The sequence below is a fragment of the Aythya fuligula genome, chromosome 4 (genome assembly GCF_009819795.1).
Source record: "Aythya fuligula isolate bAytFul2 chromosome 4, bAytFul2.pri, whole genome shotgun sequence".
NCBI classification, from domain to species: Eukaryota; Metazoa; Chordata; class Aves; order Anseriformes; family Anatidae; genus Aythya; species Aythya fuligula.
The window spans coordinates 53,240,739-53,262,142 of NC_045562.1; the positions used below are offsets into that span (position 1 = coordinate 53,240,739).

At 35.8% G+C, this 21,404-nt stretch overlaps 1 protein-coding gene across 1 annotated transcript in view; it reads right to left on the reverse strand.

Annotated features, from left to right (window-relative positions):
• Positions 1–1,941: 1,941 nt before the first annotated feature.
• Positions 1,942–21,404, reverse strand: part of FAM114A1 (family with sequence similarity 114 member A1) — a 34,009-nt gene continuing 14,546 nt past the window's right edge. The window contains exons 6-14 of the mRNA XM_032187041.1: positions 20,612–20,746; positions 17,918–18,070; positions 15,522–15,645; positions 10,839–10,924; positions 9,574–9,744; positions 8,180–8,319; positions 6,805–6,877; positions 3,944–3,997; positions 1,942–2,442 (exon numbers count right to left, since the gene is read on the reverse strand). Coding sequence (XP_032042932.1) covers positions 2,341–2,442; positions 3,944–3,997; positions 6,805–6,877; positions 8,180–8,319; positions 9,574–9,744; positions 10,839–10,924; positions 15,522–15,645; positions 17,918–18,070; positions 20,612–20,746 — 1,038 coding nt within the window. The 3' untranslated portion in view covers positions 1,942–2,340. The remainder of the gene's footprint in view (positions 2,443–3,943; positions 3,998–6,804; positions 6,878–8,179; positions 8,320–9,573; positions 9,745–10,838; positions 10,925–15,521; positions 15,646–17,917; positions 18,071–20,611; positions 20,747–21,404) is intronic.

Below are 21,404 nucleotides of genomic sequence, written 5' to 3' on the forward strand. Positions count from 1 at the left end.
AAAGTGTAATGATTGATAGTTGAAAGCACTAGACTTTCTTATCAGTCTTTGTTTGAAAAACAAACAAGGTTTTAACCACATATATTATTCTGCTTGCCAGTGTAGAACGACAGAAAGAAAGCTTTAAACAAACAGGACTTTTTACAAGCCACTGAATATTTAAACTGCTGTCCAGATCCACAGCTGAAAACTGCTCATGGCCAAGTGCATGGAGAAAGCACATACTCTTCTGAAATCCACACTAAGGAGTTCTTCTGGGCCAAGCGTATATAGAGGAATGACTCCTGGTCAAGTAGTACTCATGCATGTGCGCATCTCTTCCAGTAGCCAAAAAGGACTACTACAGAGAAGCACATTTATTTTCCAAGTGTAGAAGCACTGGGTAAGAAAAAAAAATGTTTCATTTGAAAATATGCTTTCAGAAATAAAGCCATTTCAGATGGAAGTGGCAAAGATATAATGGCTAGTGGGCTACCTTTCAGCTAGCGAGTCTGCTTGCCAGTTACAATTTTTAGTGTTTTTTTTTTTTTTTTTTTGTTTTTTTTTTTTACCACGTTGTAGTACTGTTAGCTGTTCAATATGACATAAATACCAGTGAATGCCAAGCTTTCTTTGCCTTTTCAGCTGCCAAGGGGCTTGCTTATTTTGGTTCCCAGTACTTTTATTAAACATTCCGTGCAAGTGGATTTGAAGACTGTACCCTTTCTATTTGCCCAGAAAGAAATCTCTGATTTCTAAAATTACAGGGTGGAAGAAAATACATTTTGAATAACAAACTGTATTGCAGTGATAGTGAAAATTTCATCTTTAAATACCAAAAGATTGGAAAGTCACAGTGCATGTGACTGCAGAACAGGGATCACAACAGCATGTGATATAGACAGACCTTTCTGTCACTGCTTATGGACCCCCAGAAGTTACCATATGCAAAGCAGATACATGTTTTTTCATTTCTAGCAGACAGGAAAGTATTTCCTCATGTTCTATTCCATTATTTTTACAATGTATGAACTATGCTTCTATGATTAAACATATTCAGATGTCAGCTACAATTAAAAACATTTAAATGCAATTTGTGAGTGTATCAAGAGGAAAAAAAATACAAAAATAGCTGTGAGAAATGTATTAAACAATGAAAATCGAAAACAGGCTACATAAAATACTGGGAGGTTCTTCCTGTCTTCAAGATAAGCTAGGCTAAACAGACTCTGAGATTCACAGCTCAGGATTTTAAGATAAGGGTATGGACAAATTATCACGGTTGTTAGTGTTATTCTGAAATGTCATTCCTGCTGCTCAGTTATATTTTGTCTAGCCACTGCCTCAGAGAAAAGGTGATTGTTCTGACATATGACCTCCCCACCCAAAGCAATTGTCTCTTCACGACTTCATTTTTTATGCCCAAAACTGTATTTCTGACTTGCTGGTGTTATTAACTCAATTTTATAAAAAGGTTCAAAATGTTTCAACACCAAGTTAAAACCCAAAGGGGAATTCTAGTTACACATCTGAGATGAGATTATTTTGGGGGTGTTTCATGAACAAACAAAAGAAGAGAAGTTTTCTGTTCCTTGCATATTTGAAAAATTGCTTTGCCTGCAATGTTGTTCAGCCAGTTGGAATTAAGAGATAGACATAAATGAATATGAAATTATGGGTCAGCAAATATAGAGCTTTACCCGTACTCTAACTGGCTCAGACAATTTGTTTTCAGGATAACTCTGTATGCATAGCCTCCAGAATTTTAATTCAGCAAAATTAATGCCTGTTACCGTACAACTCCTTTAACACAAAGTGTTATGTAAGTGGTACTGATTTTTACAAGGTTATTATTTACTGTTGTAAATAATATTTAATGACTGCAACACCGTGATAATTTGTTCTTATTGGCTAAAATTAAATACTGAAACCAACTTTTGAAATATACATTTTTAACTGGCAGTTAGGGAGCAAAGAATAAAAATGGTCATTTGGGCTGAAATGTTTAAAAAAGCTCTACATTCTAATTTGCTTCACCCTGTCTACAACTGAAAGGGTAAACATTTAGAAACTGTTTTTATGTCAATACTAACATCAACTAACTATTGATTCTGTTTAAATTAATGCAAAGGATATACTCTAACGGAAAAGAAATTACTTTTCTAAATACTTCTAGAGTCAAAAAGTCTGAAAGAGTATTAAAAAGTTGCTCAATATTGTATGTGCAAAACCGCGTTTAGTGTCTTCAGAGGACTCTAAGTAGCCAGAAGTCTTTCATACCATCTCTCCTATCTGCATACATTAAAGGGATTAGGTCTGTGGTTTATCTTAAGCCCAGTGGTCACAACTGCTGGGAAACTGTCACTCTTGTGCTTTCAGACAACTGGTCTTGATATGTGAAATTTGCAGAACTGGAAGCAGTAGCTGGAAAGCATCCTGGATATAAGTAGTACTGTTGCAACCCTAACGGGGAGAGAAAACACATGGTTTATCAGTATAGCTATCATGCATTTCAGGAATTGCATTGTACTTTTTTAACAAACACAGCCTTTTTTAGATCTGCATCACGCTATATTAGCATATGTATTCACACAAGATTTTACAATCCATAGATAACAAAATGCATTACAAGAGTTTACAGAGAATAAGCATAGCCTACATAAAAATCTGATTTCCCTTCAGTTTGGCGTCTTGGAGAGTTTTGTTTGTAATGTGAGTAGAATAAAATGCCACTGTGTTCAGAAGTAGGTTTGACTCTTGTAATACAAATCAGCCAGGCTTCCCATCAAGAGAACTAATTTTGAATCTGGTGTAGGAGGAAGTGTCACTGAAATTAACAGTTTGAATTATTCTAAGAGTTTAAAAACATTGTACTATTTATGGAATTTCTAATACTCTGTGAACCTCGGCTGTACATATTTGTTTACAAATCATGAGGTTTAAGAATTACAAAATAGCTTATTCCACAATTATGGACATTCCCAGACATTGCAATTCCATACAAAGATGTGTCAGCTGCAACAGCAAATTTATGCCGTAACAAAAGGAACTGTACAGAAATCTTTACAGCTCTATTCAACTTTCCATTATTTTCCTTAAAGCTACTGTTAATCCAGTGAAAAAAAATGCTTATTTTAAACCTTTTCTTTATTTTTAAGGGATCATGGCTGCTAAATACATAATTACAATTTGTAGTCACTACTGTATGTATATGTCTATTTAAAGATGTGATCTCATCAGCTAAGTTAAAAGGATTAATGCTGCAGATAGTACACATTTAGTACACGTAGTACTTTATGAACATATTACTTCCTCTTGACCTCTTCTCTCCTCAGTAAAACTGAGGCACGTTTTGCTCATTGTGCTTTTCTGATGAAAAATAGATCGTGATGTTTAATAGAAGAAATCACTCATGAACATTTTGATGTTGATGCATGGTTGTCCATGTGCTGACCAAGCCAGCAGCTAGACTGTGAATCTTTGTTGAAATCTAAATGCCTGTGGACAGGAAACATCGTAGCATTCCCTCAACCCGAACTTTAAAGAAAAACATAGGCAGAAACTATCTGTGAGTAAGAAATACTTGTAGGATTTGAAATAGGTAACAGAATAAGTAAGAATAGACTTAGCCCAGGCAACTTGTGCATAGATTAAAAAAGGTCTAAGCAGCACATTGTTAATTGCCTGTTGTGCTCTGACCAATGCAGCAGTAACACTTAGGAGCTGGCCAGTCTCACTTCAGTCACAGGTGGTAAGAATCCTCTCCAAATGCAGTATCACTGCTACAGTATTTGTGGGAGAGGCTGAACACAAAAAACAAGAGGTTTATGAACTGGCACTGAGCAGCCAGAATGATATCGCCATTACTTTTTATAAAGTTCTTTCTTCAGACATAAATGTGACCATTTCATTTCAAACTCATCTTCCTACAGTATTTCCTAATGTGGGAAAGGTGAAGGCTTACCTCTAACAGCACACTGTTGATGAGGGGATTGAGAACTTCTGCCTTCATACTGCTCTGTAAACCGGAAAATAGAATGAAATGCCAGGAAAAAAGAGACATTTAACAGAAATATATTGGCATCTGAGCAGTGGTTTTATGAATTCTAGACAGGCCTTGTTTCACCTTGGTTCTTATTCAAGCTGTTTATCACAGTATTCCTGATAACTGCGTCCACATTTCATACACACTTCAGTAGACCCCATGTATTTCTATCACCGAGTACAATGAACTAAGGCAGACCCAGGGTTTTACTTTTTCATTAATTCATGTACCACACAGTTTCAAGTGGCTTGTTTTTTTATGGATATGAAATTGATGTGATTACATTGTCTGCCCATTTGTCTACCTGTGCCCTTTTCAACCCCCTCAAAGTTTTTTAACCCCTGGTTGATTTCCAAGGAAGCAAGGAGAAATACACATTGGAAAGATAATTATGTTCTTAGAAGTTTAAGGAAAAGGCAGATGTAAAAGGCCCAGATTAGTTCCCCTTCAGAAGGAAAAACACGTGAAACAGATCTTCAACTAGAGGCAGTGTATATTGAGCTAGACAACACAGGCTCATCAGTGAAACTATGTGCAACTAGCTCAGCAAGCACAGCATTTTTCTCAACCACCAGACAGGAATAAAAATGGGTACAATGGGTAGTGATGTTACTAGAGGCTACAGAAATCAAAGCCCCGGAAAACAGATTCATCAACTCTTCTGCTTTTTAAAATGGCAAATTTTATTTTTTTTTCTACTCACTATTCTTTGTATTGTGTTTTTCAGAACAATATTAATCTCAAGCGAGTTGTTTTCTTCTAATACTCAGTGGTGGACTTCTTCAGAACAAAGGGAATACAATACCCATTAATTTAACTGAAGGATGTTCCCTTAGAGCATTGTAGCTTTCACATTACAGATTTAAAGAAACACGATACATCCGGATCTTAGCTCAGAGATGGCAGAACAAAGTGAAGATGGTTAGAAAAAAAAAGTGCAGTTTTCCTGTTACTTACTAGAAAACTCATTACAGAATGTTTTGTTCATTGTCAATAAAGTCCAGAAACAGACAGAGAGCAGTATCAAATACTATGGACTGTATACATAGTAAGTTTAAGTTTGAAAGAACTCTTGCATAGCTAGCAAAACTGCTATTTCTTACTTCTGCATTACTGCTCACTCTTAGAAACACTGACAATGTTATAGACTATGGGCAGAGCCAGCATTCTAACTAACACCTGAATTACACGGATATAGCTAATAGCTGCAGCAATGTGTTTTAAAAAACACTATTTTCTGTTCTACACTATTTCTGTTTTACACGAGTCAATGCACTTTGCAAGATACTGGAATATGTTTGTGAAACCAAGTGCTGCTGGCAGCTTAAGGTGGAAACTGAACCAGTGGGACATGCAGGAAGAAGCAGCTTTGTGAAGACTTGTGTGTGATTAGTGCTCCTTGCTAACCTGCCTGATCACGATGAGCAGAAGTCCCACATCTTCTTCCAGAAGCTAACAGGGATAGGACAGCACATAAAAGACCATCAGGCAGCCCAACTCAAACTTTCTTCTAGAGAATATATTTGCACTGAGAACAGTATTTATGCTCAGTTTCTACACACAAATGTTCACAAGAGCAGTCTGGTCCTAAAATCTGAGTACAGAGTTTATAAGACCAAAACCTAGTGCGATGCTTATGAAAGCTTTAGTTTTCATTTTCCTGAGTTGTGCCAGCTTAATATTTCATGTGCAATTTACTTTTATGTGTCTGTGCATGTATTTATTGCAAGTGTCACATAAAAATATGCTAAAACACAATCCCAAATTGCAAAATAAGCAGATTCTTTCAGAGTAACGGGAAAAAATGTAAATTATTCAGAATAAAAGCAATCCAATAAGGCATCTTCTCTACAAATAACTCTGAAAAAAACTTCTTCAGAGATGTGTTGGAAGAGCTCATGGGAGAACTGAAGAAATTTCCTTTGATGTATATTCACCCTCTACTGGAGTAATCAGGAGAGCCAGAACTCTTTTCTGACATTATGAATAATTTCAGCAACAGCACAATTTTTGCCTCTGGATCCTGCCAGAATATTCAGACGTCAGTCATTTTTGAAACTCCTTCTGCACTACAGGCCCTGAAAAGGCCTTCACTGCTCACCTACATAGTATCTCCCCATTTGTCTTCAGATTAATGTCCTCAGGCTAGTAAAAGGAAAGGGAATAGGAATGGGAAATAAATCACATTTCTGGCAAAGATGTTCACAGATAAGTGGATGTTCCCAAATGGCCCATCTTGGGATATAAATCAGTGTGTTTTTTTTTTTTTTTAAGAAAGAAGACCAAAGAGATTTTCTAATCTCTTAAACCTTTTGCAAAAACAATGGCCCTGGGCCAGGAAATTTAGCAAAGGCTAAGAAGACAGCTCATGAAACCATCTTAAGGTGCTGGAAGTATTATCCGTTAGTGACTTTTTCACAAATGCATTCAAAAGGGATAGGCTAAGTAGAATAAAATGTCATCAATTGGTGGGACTTCAAATGTGGGGCCCTTTCAATAAGAGTAAATGAATGCTGAGAGGTGATGAGGAAAAATGGGAGAACGGTGTCTAGAAAGACGAATTTCAGAAGGCTGGGGACACACTGCAGTCTATCTATGCAGACTTTCTCTACAGCACGGAATCTGCTGTGAGAATGCTCTGTGTTCATGATCTGAAGGAAGAAATGCCCTTTTTGCTGGTATGTCATATAAAGCCACAGGATTTGGATAATAATTTCTGTTTTAAGAAGTGAACTATGTTAATAAAAGCCCAAATGGTACAGAAAATGCTGTTATCTTACCCCAGCTGCTGTTAAAGAATCAGAAAACTTCTTCGATAAAGATGAAACTTCATTGCACATGGCACTTGTAACACTGGTTTAAAAAAAGAGAGACAAATATAAAATTACATCCTTGTCCTGGCAGTGGATAAAAAGTCAGGCACCAACTTCACCTCAGAAGCCAACAATGTTCTTAAGGCAATTTTGATTCTAGTAATATTAAAAATATCTCGGCGTAAATTTTACTCATGGTAAAAGTTTTATATTCCCCCATGGAAAAATGTCCTGACTACACTACAGGACGATGTCATGTTGACCCAAACACTAGTGGTTTGTTGTTGTTGTTGTTGTTGTTTTTCATGACTTTTTTTTTTATTCTAAACCTTTACTTTAATTATTACTTTGCTGATAATTGCAACACAGTTCCTAGAAATGCTGTTGGAAAAAAATCAAACTTTAATGAGAATAGCGAGAAGTTTCTTATCTGAGCACAGAAAACATCTATTCTGTACCAAAAGAGGAAGTATCCTTGTGGTTACAGCACAAGAGAACAAGGAGATCTAGTTCTATTTCTAGGTCTTTCACTGTTTTGCTAGATATTCACAAGTGAATTGTATTGAACCTCATCCTGCAAGGTGCATCAGACTTTTGCTCTAATTCTGCAAAACACTCATTCAAGTACTTTGCTTCGGACTGAAGTGTTTCCATGGACTTTGCTAGGGTTACTGCCATTCTTAAAGATAAACATTTGCTTACATGCTTTACTTACTTAGGACTCAATTTCTTACAACATCTTATGGTGAAATCTTTATGAAGTAAGCAAAACCCACTGAAACCAGTAAAATTGCTTACTACAGAGAGCTTTAGAACTGAATTCTGAGTCTCACTGGGTAAACTGGCTTCTTAAATTTATGTATGTTATGTTGTGTATTACTACAAAGTTACTGACAAGAGTGGTCTTACTGTTTAGAACCACAGATTGATTTTTGTTTATTTTTGGCAGATAAGCACCAGATAATGAAACTCTACTGGCAGATAATAAGGCTGCATTATGCACTCTAAAGGCAAATTCTGTATATGCTAGTACAATATATTTTCCAGAGGTGACAGGAAACACATCCCAAATGAGCATATACATTCACTTGCTAGGAAAGCAACAACTTTTAGCATTTGAACAGGTCAAAACAGGTTTTTGTAAACATGCTAGCCACGTCGAAAAGTTATAGGTAGCCTACCTGACTTGATTATATGAGAAAATACAGCACCAGGACCCCTAAAGACAATGTTGTTTGCTAACTCATGAACCTACTGTGACTTCACATGCCAAAAACACAACAGAACTTCCTGAGTTTCAAGCAAATGTCAAATGTTCATATATGAAATATATAACACTCACTTTGTCAGTACTTTTGCTTGATCTTGAGCTGTTTTTTCTACTTCCTGTCCATGTAGAATTAATTCTGCTACTTTATGAAGCTGTTCAATACAACGAGCCGTTACCTCAGCCAGACTTTCAATGGACAGCATGTAGATTTCCTTAAATTAAATTAATAACAGGGAACAATATCATCAATATTAACAACATGCATAAATGTACATATATATATATATAAATATAAACTAATTTGTAAAACAGAATTCTCCCCGCACTGCCCTCAAACAGAAATATGGACCACATGCACCATAAAGTTATCCTCACAAATGATACTGGAAAATGAAATACCCACTGGTAATAAAATACAGATGTTACGCTGAGCCTGGAAAATTAATAAGAAAAAATCTACTATTTATTTGTATGGGAGCTTTGTCAGACCCTCAGATTTTTGAAAATAGAGCTTTTAAGTCTATTCCTAACAAAGATCCCTTAACTGTAGAGTAAGTCATAATTGCTTCCATATGGAGCCAAAAGCACTGAGTCATTCCTCAGATGAATTTCCAGATTAGAAGTGGATAAATCTCCCAATAAAAAAAAGTGTTTTTTATCAGATATGATAAAAAATTCTACCTAGCACTTTGGCAACACAACTTTCACAAGCTGGTGCCAGTTGGAAATTTACTATCACGTAAAAATCTTTAATATATAAAATGTAACTCCATTTCCTTATTTGGACTTTTTTTGTGCGTAAGGAAACGTGGCAGGTAATTAAAATTAATTCAGAAAAACTTGACAAAGATCCAAACCACATTTAATATTGCTGTAATTTCACATAAAATATTCAATGACAATTAACCGTATCAATAGGAGGGGTTGTCTAAATGGACAAAATACATTTAGCCTTCAGTGCTATCTTCCATCAAGAGAATTAATACTTGTGAATTGCCAAAGTAATATTTGCTTTGTCTGTTTGTGAGTTGAACTATGCAAGAGTTTAAATAAAGTTGCAGAAATTTTCCCATGTATTGTCATCGGGAGAAAGAGATGCTAAGGAATGTTGACATATGACCTTCGAAGTCCTAAAGATATTACACCACAGAATCCATCAGTTCACTGTATGTTGTGTATAAACATGTGTACACACAAAAATGTAGATGGGGAAAAAGAAGGGATAAGCAGAGTTCCTGATGTTTTGATATTTACTCACAGGAAAAGACTAACTAAAAATATTTATGGAAGTTAATTTCCTATTGGGTTTACATTGAGTAGTTTTATATTAATTTTTCTCAATAACTCCATGAGTTTAACAAATAAGCACAACATATAATACCAACACATGAAGATAAAGAAGTAATATTATCTAACAATGTATGAAAATTTGCTTAATTAAACTTATCCTCCAAAAGGTATTTTACCTCCACAGTTTTGTTCTTATGTACTTCTGCTTTATCATTGTCAATTTTATCTTCTCCTTTTTCAGTCTTTTCTTCATCAGGTTCTCCAGGTTTTTCGTTTATCTTCTCTTCTATTTCTACTGAGGTGGAAAAACTGGCTTCATCCAGCCACTCGTGAGCTTTTTTCCTAGCCTGCCAAACAAAAAACCCAACCCCGAAGTACAGTTCAAATGGGGAATATAAAATGATATTCCAAAATGTTAATTAATAGTACATTTAATTACTTGCTTTTTTTTCATTCAGAAGTTTTAAATATATCATGCCTTTGGGTGGCATTTAGTTAAGTGTATATTAAAGAAACTGTAGGGAGAGGTATTTCTGACTGCATAAAGAGGGATCAACCAGGGATAAGTCCTGTCCAGGTATGACGTTCTTCAACTAATATACCAAGTTGTTAATACCAAAGTTACAAGGATTTCAGCTGTATGAGGTAGCACTCAAAGGAATGTACATGGAAATAACTTTCCCAAATTAAAAATTAAAAGGGTGGTATACTGGAAAGCAAAAAATATTGGAGAGGTAAGAAAGTTGTCTTAAATGTTTAAAGGAAAACTAATTAGAAAATCACTGTATTTTCACCTGCCTTCCCAGGCAAGAAAGTAGATTAAAGTGGAAAAACCTTTAAATTGTGTACAGCTTCAGAGACATGGTTATGGTTAGTAGGAAATTTATTGTTTCTCTTTTTTAATGTAAAGTTGAATTAAAACATGCTAAAACCTAAGCCTAATCTGGTTATCTGTAGTCTATCTATGCTAGGGAGATAAATATTCATCTGAGCCAAAGATCAACAGGTTAATCACCTTTAAGAGTGCCTGATAATAAAATAAAAATGTGACTAGCAATGTTTTTGCCATCTAACTTTTAAATGATTAAAGCTAGATGAGATAAATTCAAGTCCTCCCTTCTGGCTGAAAAGATCTGGAGAAGTCCCTTGGAAATACTATGCACAAGAAAAAGTAATTCTGAACATGAATGCTGTCACTATTCTTAACACGTAAGACCAGATCTGCTGAGCTCTGTTCTGCTGAGACACCCCGGTTCAAGACTTTCTAATATGGCCAAGTGTAGTAGCTAGACACTGCAACTGGATTGCCTTCCTAATTTCAGCTCTCCTATGACAACTTCTCTATATTTATCCTTTTAGTCCCACCCTCCTGTACTGTGTTTTCTGAACCGTCTGATCTGAGCTAGCTTCTGCTCTGTGTCAGACCAGAACAGGCACTAACCTTGTTGAGTTTGTCAGGAGTAGCAGCCACGTGTAATTCAAATAGCAGCTCAGTAAGCATGCTCACAAACTCTTCTCCCATGTCTGCTGCAAGAGAAAACACAACATTTTTGTTAGGGTGCTAGCGCTACAGAACTTTACACAATCAAATACATCTAGTCACATAGCTTCCAAACCACTCCAGCACTTGAAAACCAGTGATGGTGAAGTAAAAGAGGGGGAGATGTATGCTCAGAGAAGAGAAGAGTAAAGGCAGTATAGATAACTATACAACTAAATGTCCTAGCTTGACACTTTGACCATTCTTTCCACTTCATTCTGAACTCCACTAAGTTTCACTGAGACAAAAAGGTGAGAAGTTGCATGATCCCTAGTTATCTGACAAAAATACATGACCCACTAAATAACCAAAGAAGAGATACTAACCTCTTCTTTCATGACAAAGAAAAAAACTGCAGCAGAGCCAGATCCTCATATAATTTCAGAGGAAACACGTTCTCTATTGTTCTGTCTGCAAACCACATCTAAGAAGCATGTATTCTTTTGATTTGAAGATTGAACTTTGCTTAAATAAAGAATGTTTTCTGTTCTGTTTGGAGTAATGAGCCTTAAATCTGCGCTTTTATTACACAAGGTCAAGGTAAATACCACTAGTATTTGATCTTCACCTTCATTATATACATTCCTTTGAGTATCTGCAGATGCCATATTCTAACATGCTCTAAGCTCCTAAAAGTTTCTAATCTGGTTGTTCTGTTCATCTGCATTGAATTAGTTTGGAATCTTCATTAACATTTCCTGATGGAATATGCAAAATCCATTTTTTTTTAGCTTGCTGATGCTAAAAAGTTAAAGTCCCCATACTGAGGCGAATAAAAGTTTCAAAAATGAATTTCATGTCTTGCTATGTTCTCACTTTGTGTCTTGGATACACTGAATTCACTTGTTCTTAATACAATGCCAAACTGTTTTTTTAAACTACAGCACACTGAAAACTGTTAGGCAGTTCACTGGATCACTGCAGTGTTAGCAAAATTGTTGATAAATGGCATATTCAATTCAATGCTCAGTTTGGTTACTTTCTCCCTTAACCTCATGTGCTTGCACACAAAATCTTTGATGTTAATGGCTTTCAAAATGTAGGAAAAGCTATTTTTTTTCTGGTATCCTCCTCTCAGTATTTCATAATCAACTGAAAGGAAAAGAAGCTGCACTGAAAATTACATGAAAGAATTGCACAATCAAAGCAAGAGAAAAACACCAGAGAGAAGGCTATGCATTTGGCTTTCTCCTACTTGCATCAGAAAATAGCCTTTCCCTTTCTTTTCATACTGATTTTCCACATATAGGACTGAGCCTAGCAAAGAGACACAAAAACCTCCAACCCCAGTTTCAAAGTTGTCAAAAACAAAGCCTAGCCCCAAACCTTTCCCAAAGCAGTCCTCCAAAGACAACTGCAGTAATATCACCTTGCATAGGACTGAAAGTGTTTACTGTAGAAATGGAAAGCAGCACTAACACCTCTGAACGACATCCTGGGAGCCTAAGGTAAGAATGGAATCTGAGAGTTTACATAAAACAAGCAGCCACCCTTTTCAAATATTTGAATGTAAAGTATTGGTTTTCCTGTCAGCTAGTCTCTTGTTCTGCTCAGTATATACAGCATTGACAAATGTCACCACATAAATAACATGACCTTGATCAAAAGAAACTGGCACCAAATTAGACAACAGGTGGTGATTAACTTCTTTGTTAAATTTTATCTATCCAGTGAACAGTATTTACATCTTCAAACACCATTAATCTCTGGCTTCTGTAAGGGGATGGCTTCATCATACAAAGAAAAAAAAAACATGCACCTTTTATCAACATAAGAAGCACAAATTAAAATCCTATGGAAGGTGAGTTCATTATAGCTATAAACTAGTTAGCAAGCAGGACTAAAACTCAAAATTCTTCCATAGGCTTTAACATAGCCTGCTACCTCTTGCTAGATGAGCCAGCTGAAGTGAAATTATACATTCCTATAATAAAAATATGCCATTAAAAGAACATATGGCTTGCTGGCTTGACTTTGTAAGTATAAAACTTACGAATGTACTTAACAGGACCTTAGTTAGCCTGGGCTAAGAACATAACCTAGAATGAAGCCTTCTCTTTAGAACAAGACATGAGCTGCACTTAACCCTGATCAGCCAACCTGTTGTTAAACTGTACTGTCTTTCATCGGTGCTGGATGCCAAATTATATTTAAAATTTCCCCTAACATTAAACACATATTCTTAGTGTAAATTAAAAGATTGAGTGTGCTCCCTGAAGGATACATATTGACGCACTCCAAAAAGCTAAACTGAATTGTAAAATATGACCAGAACATGAAGTGCAGTCAATAGAGTATCACTGGAACATAACCTGAATTATGTAAAGGCTGGAAAAGTCCAAACGAAATACGAAACAGTTTACTAAAACTGTGCTCCATCAGAGGAAACAGACATGCAAATTCCATGCAGCATTATATGTAAAGGTGCTGGGTATTGTTTTTATCTGAAAATGGCATACAACTGTCACGTATGGGACTATTACTAGAATTCTGTAAGTTTTATGAGGTTTTATTCATCTGCTCTTCTTACTAAAAACACTGAAGTTCCTGTGCATTAACAATTCAGGAAAAGGTCTGTTTTCCATGACTCAGGAGGTTTTATGAAGCTCCTAAGAAGCCTTCACTCACTCTGACAGATCTTAATGAAGACAACATATTTTTGTGACTAGGACACTGCCTAGAGGAGACGTGTAAAAGCACTACATGGTGTTGAGAGCACTCTCTCTACAGTACAGGCAGTGTTGCATGTACTACTGGCAATGGGAGAGGCTGAAGAAAGGCCACAAGTCCCCACTTAGTAGTCTGACCACATTCTGTCAGCTCCATCCTAACAGAAAGCTACTTTGAAAGGTGATTAACTTTTCTATTATTTTTGTGTCCTCTAGTGGAACTAAAACTTATCCAACTTAGTACTAATATATGAAATTTATCTGTAGTTCAAGTACTAATAAATCTTGAGTTCGACTGCACTAAAGGATGTGAGTCATTTTGAATCGCAGCCTGAAGTAACACCCATTTAACTGTAATGTGGAGAGATCTTGTGCGTGGTTATTATTTCTGTTGTCACACAGAGGAGGATATGTTTCACTGTTGACTGACTTACTTTTGCAGGGGAACACCTGCAGCAAACTCTCACTTTGTCCTTTTTTTTTTTTTAAGGTGCTCATTGTCTTGGTTCCAGCACATTTAGAAGGCCGGTTAATGTTTCAAGAAGTGTTCAGCAGCTGTGCTTCACTGAAAAAAACTGAATTTCTAACTACCAGAGGAAACATCACTTTGTGCAAGAAGCAGAGATTTTTCTGGAGGCTGGTTTCAAAGAAAAGCTATTTTCCATATAAATTAAGGTACAACACACATCTCATGAATCCTCAATCTTTAGCAGGTAAAACACTTTCTCCACTTCTATTTGTCACAAACCCACAGAAAGAAGTGGAGTTTTCAAGAGTAACAAGGGAAAACACAGCACAAAACTCTACCATACTAAGACTTTACACTGAACACTTGCTATTCATTCCCCTGAGAAGCAATAAGCTACCTGTGAGAGACATCAGGCATACTGAGCAAGCACTGCTTGAAAGAACACAGTCTGATGAGGAAATACTTTCCAGTTGGAATACATGGATGTTAACACAATTTCTCTAACTTTTCCGAAGGTTAGAAAAATCAAACCTCAGCATCTTGCAGAATATAGGCAAAGCACTCCTGAGAAGATCAAAAGGATGTGAAGAAAGATCTTTCAAAGTAAGGTTCTGAATACTATGTTTAATGGCTTGAGACAGTGTTCAGTCGAGTGTTCAGTGTTCAGTCTTCTTTTTATTTGCTAGAAGAGGTTTGGCATGGATCTCACAGGCCCAGATGTATAAATTATGGTAACTTTTCCTGACCCGAGCCCACTCAGGGGAATGCCAAAAGTCATAATTGCTTTAAGACACCCATTTTCCTGCTAACCAGAGGATCCATGTATTTTGTGAGCTATTTTATGGACTACCACACTGGTCCCACCCTCTTTAATGCTGCGCACTGTGATAGTTAAGGCATGTTCTGCTATATTGACTTCTTTCTAACACTCCATATGCAACACCTTGCCAAGCAATACCTAGAAGGCAGCACTGCCACTATGTTTCAAAGTGCCTTTTGTTCAAAGACTAAAGATTTTTCAAGTCCCTTAGTAACACTCTAATCTTTTCCCTATCTATCAAGAGAAGGTGCAAGTTAGGATGAAATTACTAAACAGAAAAGCATTGTTAAATATTCCTAAATTTTCCAATTATACAACTTTAGAAACAGACCGTAGCAAAACCTCAATCATCCAGAAAGTAATTTTCCCTTTTCATTTTTGTTTTGTTTTCACTGATGACATAGCAAAATAGTATAACGCGTCTTGTATTTTCTCTATCTCATACTTCAATTACAATATAAATCTAAAGTTAAGCATTCTTTCAAGTTACAGAACTTCAAATGTAAGCATTTTAGTGAGTTTCTTACAAGGAATATTAAGATAACAGAAATTACAGTTTGGATTTTAATTTTTTAAATTGCTATATACAGAAGTAACACAAGTTAAGTCTCTGTATTTCTGATTACCTTTCTGTGCCTGCACGACTTCATCATCTGATTCCTTTGGAACGAAAATCTCTTTTATAGCAATTAAATCATTTTTCACAGTCTCCAACTGCTCTCCATCAAGTGTTTCCAAATATGACTGAATCTGTAAAAGAAGGGACATAAAGCAGTCCAAAATGAAACAGACTTTGTTAAAAGGCTAATTTTGAGCCTGATACCAAAACAGGCTAAGAATGGAAACTTCCACTAATTCCATTTCCAAATTACGTAGATTTGTCTTTAGTTCTCATCAACATTTGATTAAGTATCACAAAAATTACACCAGCCTTGTAAGATCACCAGGTCTCTACCTTCTCCAAGAATGTTTATTTTGAATTATAAATCTGCAAACTGTAATAAACAGTTGGGATTGTTTGGATGAAGACAGCATGCAAGAAGAGCAGACACAATTCATGCTTAGCTTAACATTCGTGGGAGCCTAATTTTCCTCCTTCAGAATCCCACCAAAATTTATTGACAGTGTACTGATCTGCCCTTTCCAAAGAATGTATCGAGACATCTTTTGAGCTAACTGTGAGTTGCAGATTATCTGCAAGTCCCTGCATATGTAATAGGGTGGCATGCCCAAGAGGGATGGAAACAGCTTATTTAAATCACTGTTTGCACTACAGTTGTTGTGTTAGTCTCATGATCCCACTCTTTACCTATGGAAGCCAAAAGAAATGTCTTCTGTCTCCTTGTTACAAAATTTTACTTAAGGTTTGTTTAAAGGTGTTTATTTATTTTTATTTTTTATCTTGCTTCACAGAAGTGCAGACTGACTCAGTGAGAGACACAAAATGCTTCTCTGGTACTCCACCTTGGCATGTCCAGTTCATATGCTCAGAGTAAATACAAAATAAAGCTGGGAGACCCACCTCAAGATGAGATGGACTACCTAGGGTTTTTGTGTCCCTCTCAATAGCATTGCCCATTTCATATGATAACTGTGATTTTTTAAAATAGAAGTTAATAAATATATATATTTTTAAATCCCTACTGTCAGAAGGACCAAGGACATCAGCAATGCCTTCAGTTTCTGTTGCATTCTTCTTGTGGGCCCATCAGAGTGTGGCTTTTAGGCAGTTATTATGGTCCCAAGCTTATAAGTACTGGGAGCGTGTGGTATGAGTGTGCATGGTATGGTGTGTACTGTGCAATTTCAATACATTCTCTAAACTTTTTGGAATATATATCAGGTAATTGGACTTGTAGACCCAGACAGTTGCATTCAGTCGTATGTGCTTATATCTTCTAGATAGCTGACAAAGTAGGACTTTCAACAAGTAATCTATGGGTTATCTAAGACATAACATGCAGCACTATCAGAAACCTCAAAGTTACAACTTGCACAAGTCTTACCATGCAGTACTTCACAGTAAAAGAAAAATAGTGTTGACAGACACAGCCTGAACTTGTTCTCTCTGTATTTCTTTTCTGTGTTGTATTTTTTTTTTCTTTTTCTTGCAAAAGCAGACTATTGAACCTTATCTGTAGGCTTAGAATTTATAATTTTGCTTTTAGACATAATTGCAGAAAACAAAAAAACATAGAGAGTAAGTACCTATCTGCTATTAAAGCGAGCTCCTATTACTATTGAGAGCAAATAAAACCTTAAAAAATTAAGTTGGTTATTTTTTATTAAAAATAACCCAGAGGGCAAGGAGTGTTAATTACCAAAATAAAATGAAAGAAAATGTATTTTAAGAAATTTATTCAGAAAAATGTTTCATTATGAAACCACTGATGCAAATTTACAAAAGTTCTAGTAATATACTGTTGCTGTTCTACTGTTCTAAAAGCAGTGTCAGTAATTCGACAGCTGAAATTAAAAAATGTAAAAAATCACATAGGTATCAGCAGCTTTAGCATGTTCTTTGGAGAGACAGCACTTGTATACTTTCAGTATACTTCCTGGGGTAGTCTTCTGTAAGTTTAGAAACCAACACAAAAAGAAGACAGGATTTGAATAAGTAATCTGGAATTAATTTTAATTCACTAGCTTCCAAGTATAGTAGGTCTGAAATGCCTGAGTATAAGTATCAGTGCCTGATACAAACCAAAAGACTTGAACCTCCTTGCAAATTCTGAAAAGACATCTTCACAGTGTTACAAGCTGCAAGATATACACTATACATGATCTTAACAAAAATAACTTTCAGTTGTGAAGTTGTTTCTTTTGACCTAATCTTTGAGTTAAATTCTAAATGTACTGAGATGAATTTCCCGAAGCCACAGACTTCCCATGGGACCAATCCAGCTTTCTCTGAAGCTGATGGAACACTATTGTTCATTTTCACATGCAACTTCATAGCAAAATTAATGTAAAGAACAATTTTTTACCAGCCATTGTGACTTATCCAGTCTGCATACTGTACCTGGGTTTCACTTTCATTTGACAAGATTTCCAGAGCTTCAAGATGAGACAAACCCTGGAACTCATCAAAAAGCAGTCCATAATGTGCTGTCCTTTCAACTGTAACTTGCTGGGCCCGTCTCTGTTTCTCTTTTTCTTTAGCTTCTCGTAACAGCTGCAAAAATATACATCATTCCTGTTGTTTTATTGGTGGTGCTGCAGGTATGACATTTTATTCCCTTCTGTTTCTGCTTGTTTAGAAAATAGTAATAAAATTTGGGACAATATAATACCTACAGAGCTGAAATACCTAACTTTTTTTTTTTTTTTTGATAAACTTCTCTACTAAAATATTTAAGTAGTATTCTGAGCATGTTTTTCCCAATGGTAATCACTAACCTTTTTTCTTTCTTTTTTTTTTTTTAAACAATAAACAAACAAATAATCTTGCTTATGTTTTCAGAAGTAATATCAGCTATGAATACTATCTCATAAATCTAGCCACCAATTGCAATGGAAGAAAAATAAAAAGGACTGTTTCATACAGAGCATTAAAGCCTCATGCAATCCATTCCACAGGCCACAAAATGGGAAGAATATTATTTTCAGGACCTACCTACCTACCTGCATAAGTAATGCACCTACATAAATATTTCCTACATACATAAAATATTTTTAGTAGATACTGAATTCAGTTTTATGTGACAGCAGGACTGACAAAAGAGATCTGACTAATTAGGTATGTCTTTTCAAAGAGTGAGGCAGAAGTATATGTCATATATTTGGGGATATTTCGGAATAGTTTTCTTATACAGCAGAATTTCCAGGAAGGCCAGGCCGCTTGCATGAATTTGCCACCATAAATTCTGGTAAATTCACCTCAACTGCATCTTAAATCACAAACAAACCTTTGAATACAGGCAAACTCACACCACTTACACCATTCCATCATTCAAAAAATTTCTATGATATTGTCTTCAGTTATTCATTTTTTACATATCTCTTATGGTTACAGATTTTTTAAAGTCTCCATCCTCAAAATCACACATAAAGTTTTATGTACAAATCACCTAAAAGGAAGCACTATGTTATGAGACCCCTGAGAACCGATTTATACAACTTTCTGCATCTGATGTTATGGGTGGATTCACACATACTGTTAGGTAGGTATTGTCAGAGGCTCATTTTAACCCTGTGTGCCTGACTATGTGTATAGTTGGAGGAATGGCTCAGACTGCTTACAGGCCAACTCAGAGCCCAAGCCCAGTTTAGTCACCACAGGTAGAGAAAAGCAGCAAATTACAAAGCACTGGGCATGGCTAGGGCACTGGAAGTTGATCATTTTTAATGTTAAATTTTGTTGCTTCTGAAAGATCTATCCTACATCGTATCAGGCTTATTTTAAGCATTCTTTAAGATTGATTTTGAGTAATTTGCGATCCCACTTGTCTCCTTAATTTTGATGTGTATAAAATCATTTTATATGTTGAAACTATAAAAAGAAGTCAAATGCATGCCTCGGTTAAGTCAACAACAAAGTTCCATTGTTTTACATGTCTACAGACAGCATTTCATATATGGTATCAAATACGCCTGTATAAACAGCCTTATGTTTAAATACATGAATCCTACAATCTGCACTAATTTTCCCAGATAGATCAAATTTTTCAGTCTCTATAAAAAGCAGGAGCCACTTTCATTACTGCAGATCTAATGCTATTACCCTGTTGAAGTGCTTTGGGATGCCTTCCACGAAACACACTCTACAAGCTTAAGCCTTAGTACAACAGCCAACGTTACTGAATTGGCCACACACTCAGAACCACACTGCGGTGCAGACTTCAGCTACGATGCTGAGACTGCAGTATGCTATGCCTGCATGCATTTCCACTTTATCAACAGCGACTTTTTAAAATAAGAGTGCTGCTGCAACAGACATATGTAATATGTGTAATTCCAATAACATTCTGTACAAGAGTTAGTTGCTTTTGGCCTACCACAACAGCAATAGTCTGCATCAATTTACAAGGACTGATACTAAAGATGAAACATCTCATCAAAGGAGAGATCCTTTACTGCTTTCTACTGGGTGGTAAGTGTAGTAAAATTAAAACTTTTTTTTTTTTTTCCCCACGTATATTGATTTCCACAGCTTCCCTCCCCTCAGTGCCTGGAGAACTAAAATAATTTTGTACTGGCAGCACTTATATGTCTGTTCTATTATCACCGTATCTCTGAACGTTTAAAGATACAAGTCCTGACTTGACTCCTCTCTGAGGGTACATTTAGTTTAAAAGGACATAAGATATAACTTTTCTCAGCTTTAACTCCTAATGAAACATACGTCATATTCCTGCATTACTCATTTCCAGGGAAATTAGTATAGGGATGTTTGTGCCGGAGGACATCTATCTACAGCTGTTACAAAACCACTAACAATTTGATTGTTCTCCAGAGTATAATAATTTATTACCACATATATTACCTCATCAAAATCAGCTATTCCTCACATAATTAAGCAGAAAGGATGATTTTACATCATCTTTTGTGGTTCTGTGAAGAAAAAGAAACTGTAGCAAACACAAAGCATAATACTTATTTTTGTAAGCCTAGCCAATATCTACTGCAATAAATAAAGCCTCTCCCTGAGGCACATGAAATTCTGCAAAAAGAATCTGAAACCACACTGACAGAGCCGTATTAAAATAAATCCAACCTGAGAGAGAGAAACTGTTCTTTCCATCAGTGTTTTTGTTCTCTTAAATCCAGGATCACTTTCTGCAAGGACATTCATGGTTGTCTTTCCAATGAATTCCAAAGCATCTAAGCCTCCAGATAATACACTTTTCCCCTGTATAAAATAACGAAACATGGTTATTTCCTTTCTAGTTTATGCCAATATGAACCATAAAGAGTATTACTTTTGCTGATACCATCTTTGAACATTCAGCTCCCTAGATTTTCTCTGCTTTATCTAACATTAAGATTTATATGCTCATAAAATTATGCTACCTTGTTCTGAATACATTTTCAAAATGAAAAAAATTAACCATACAAATATTTGCAGTTAATTGAAAGACTCACGTGAGAAGAAACGTAACACCTGTTGCCAATGAAAATTTTAAGAGCAATACCACTTTTGTTTTATCTTAAGTAGCAGCTAGTCAGTAGAAACATATTTTAGGTAAGAAAAATATGGAGCCAAAGTCTATAATGAAAAGGATGAGGCTGCCTTATCTAACTTGATTTCTAAAATTTTGACGTGATAATTCTGTCTATAGAAATGCAGTTGTTTTTCCTGTGTCTTCATACTAGAATTATTCATCACTCAAAATTTTTCAGCTACACTGAAGAATTTTCATTGGCTAATGATTTCACTTTCACTGGAAGAAACCTGAAACAGACTTAAAACAGAACTGTTTGTACAAAGACCTACAACCCAACAAACTCCACTTGTTAAATGTCACCTGCAGTGAAATTACACCTAAAAATGATGAAAAATACCTAGA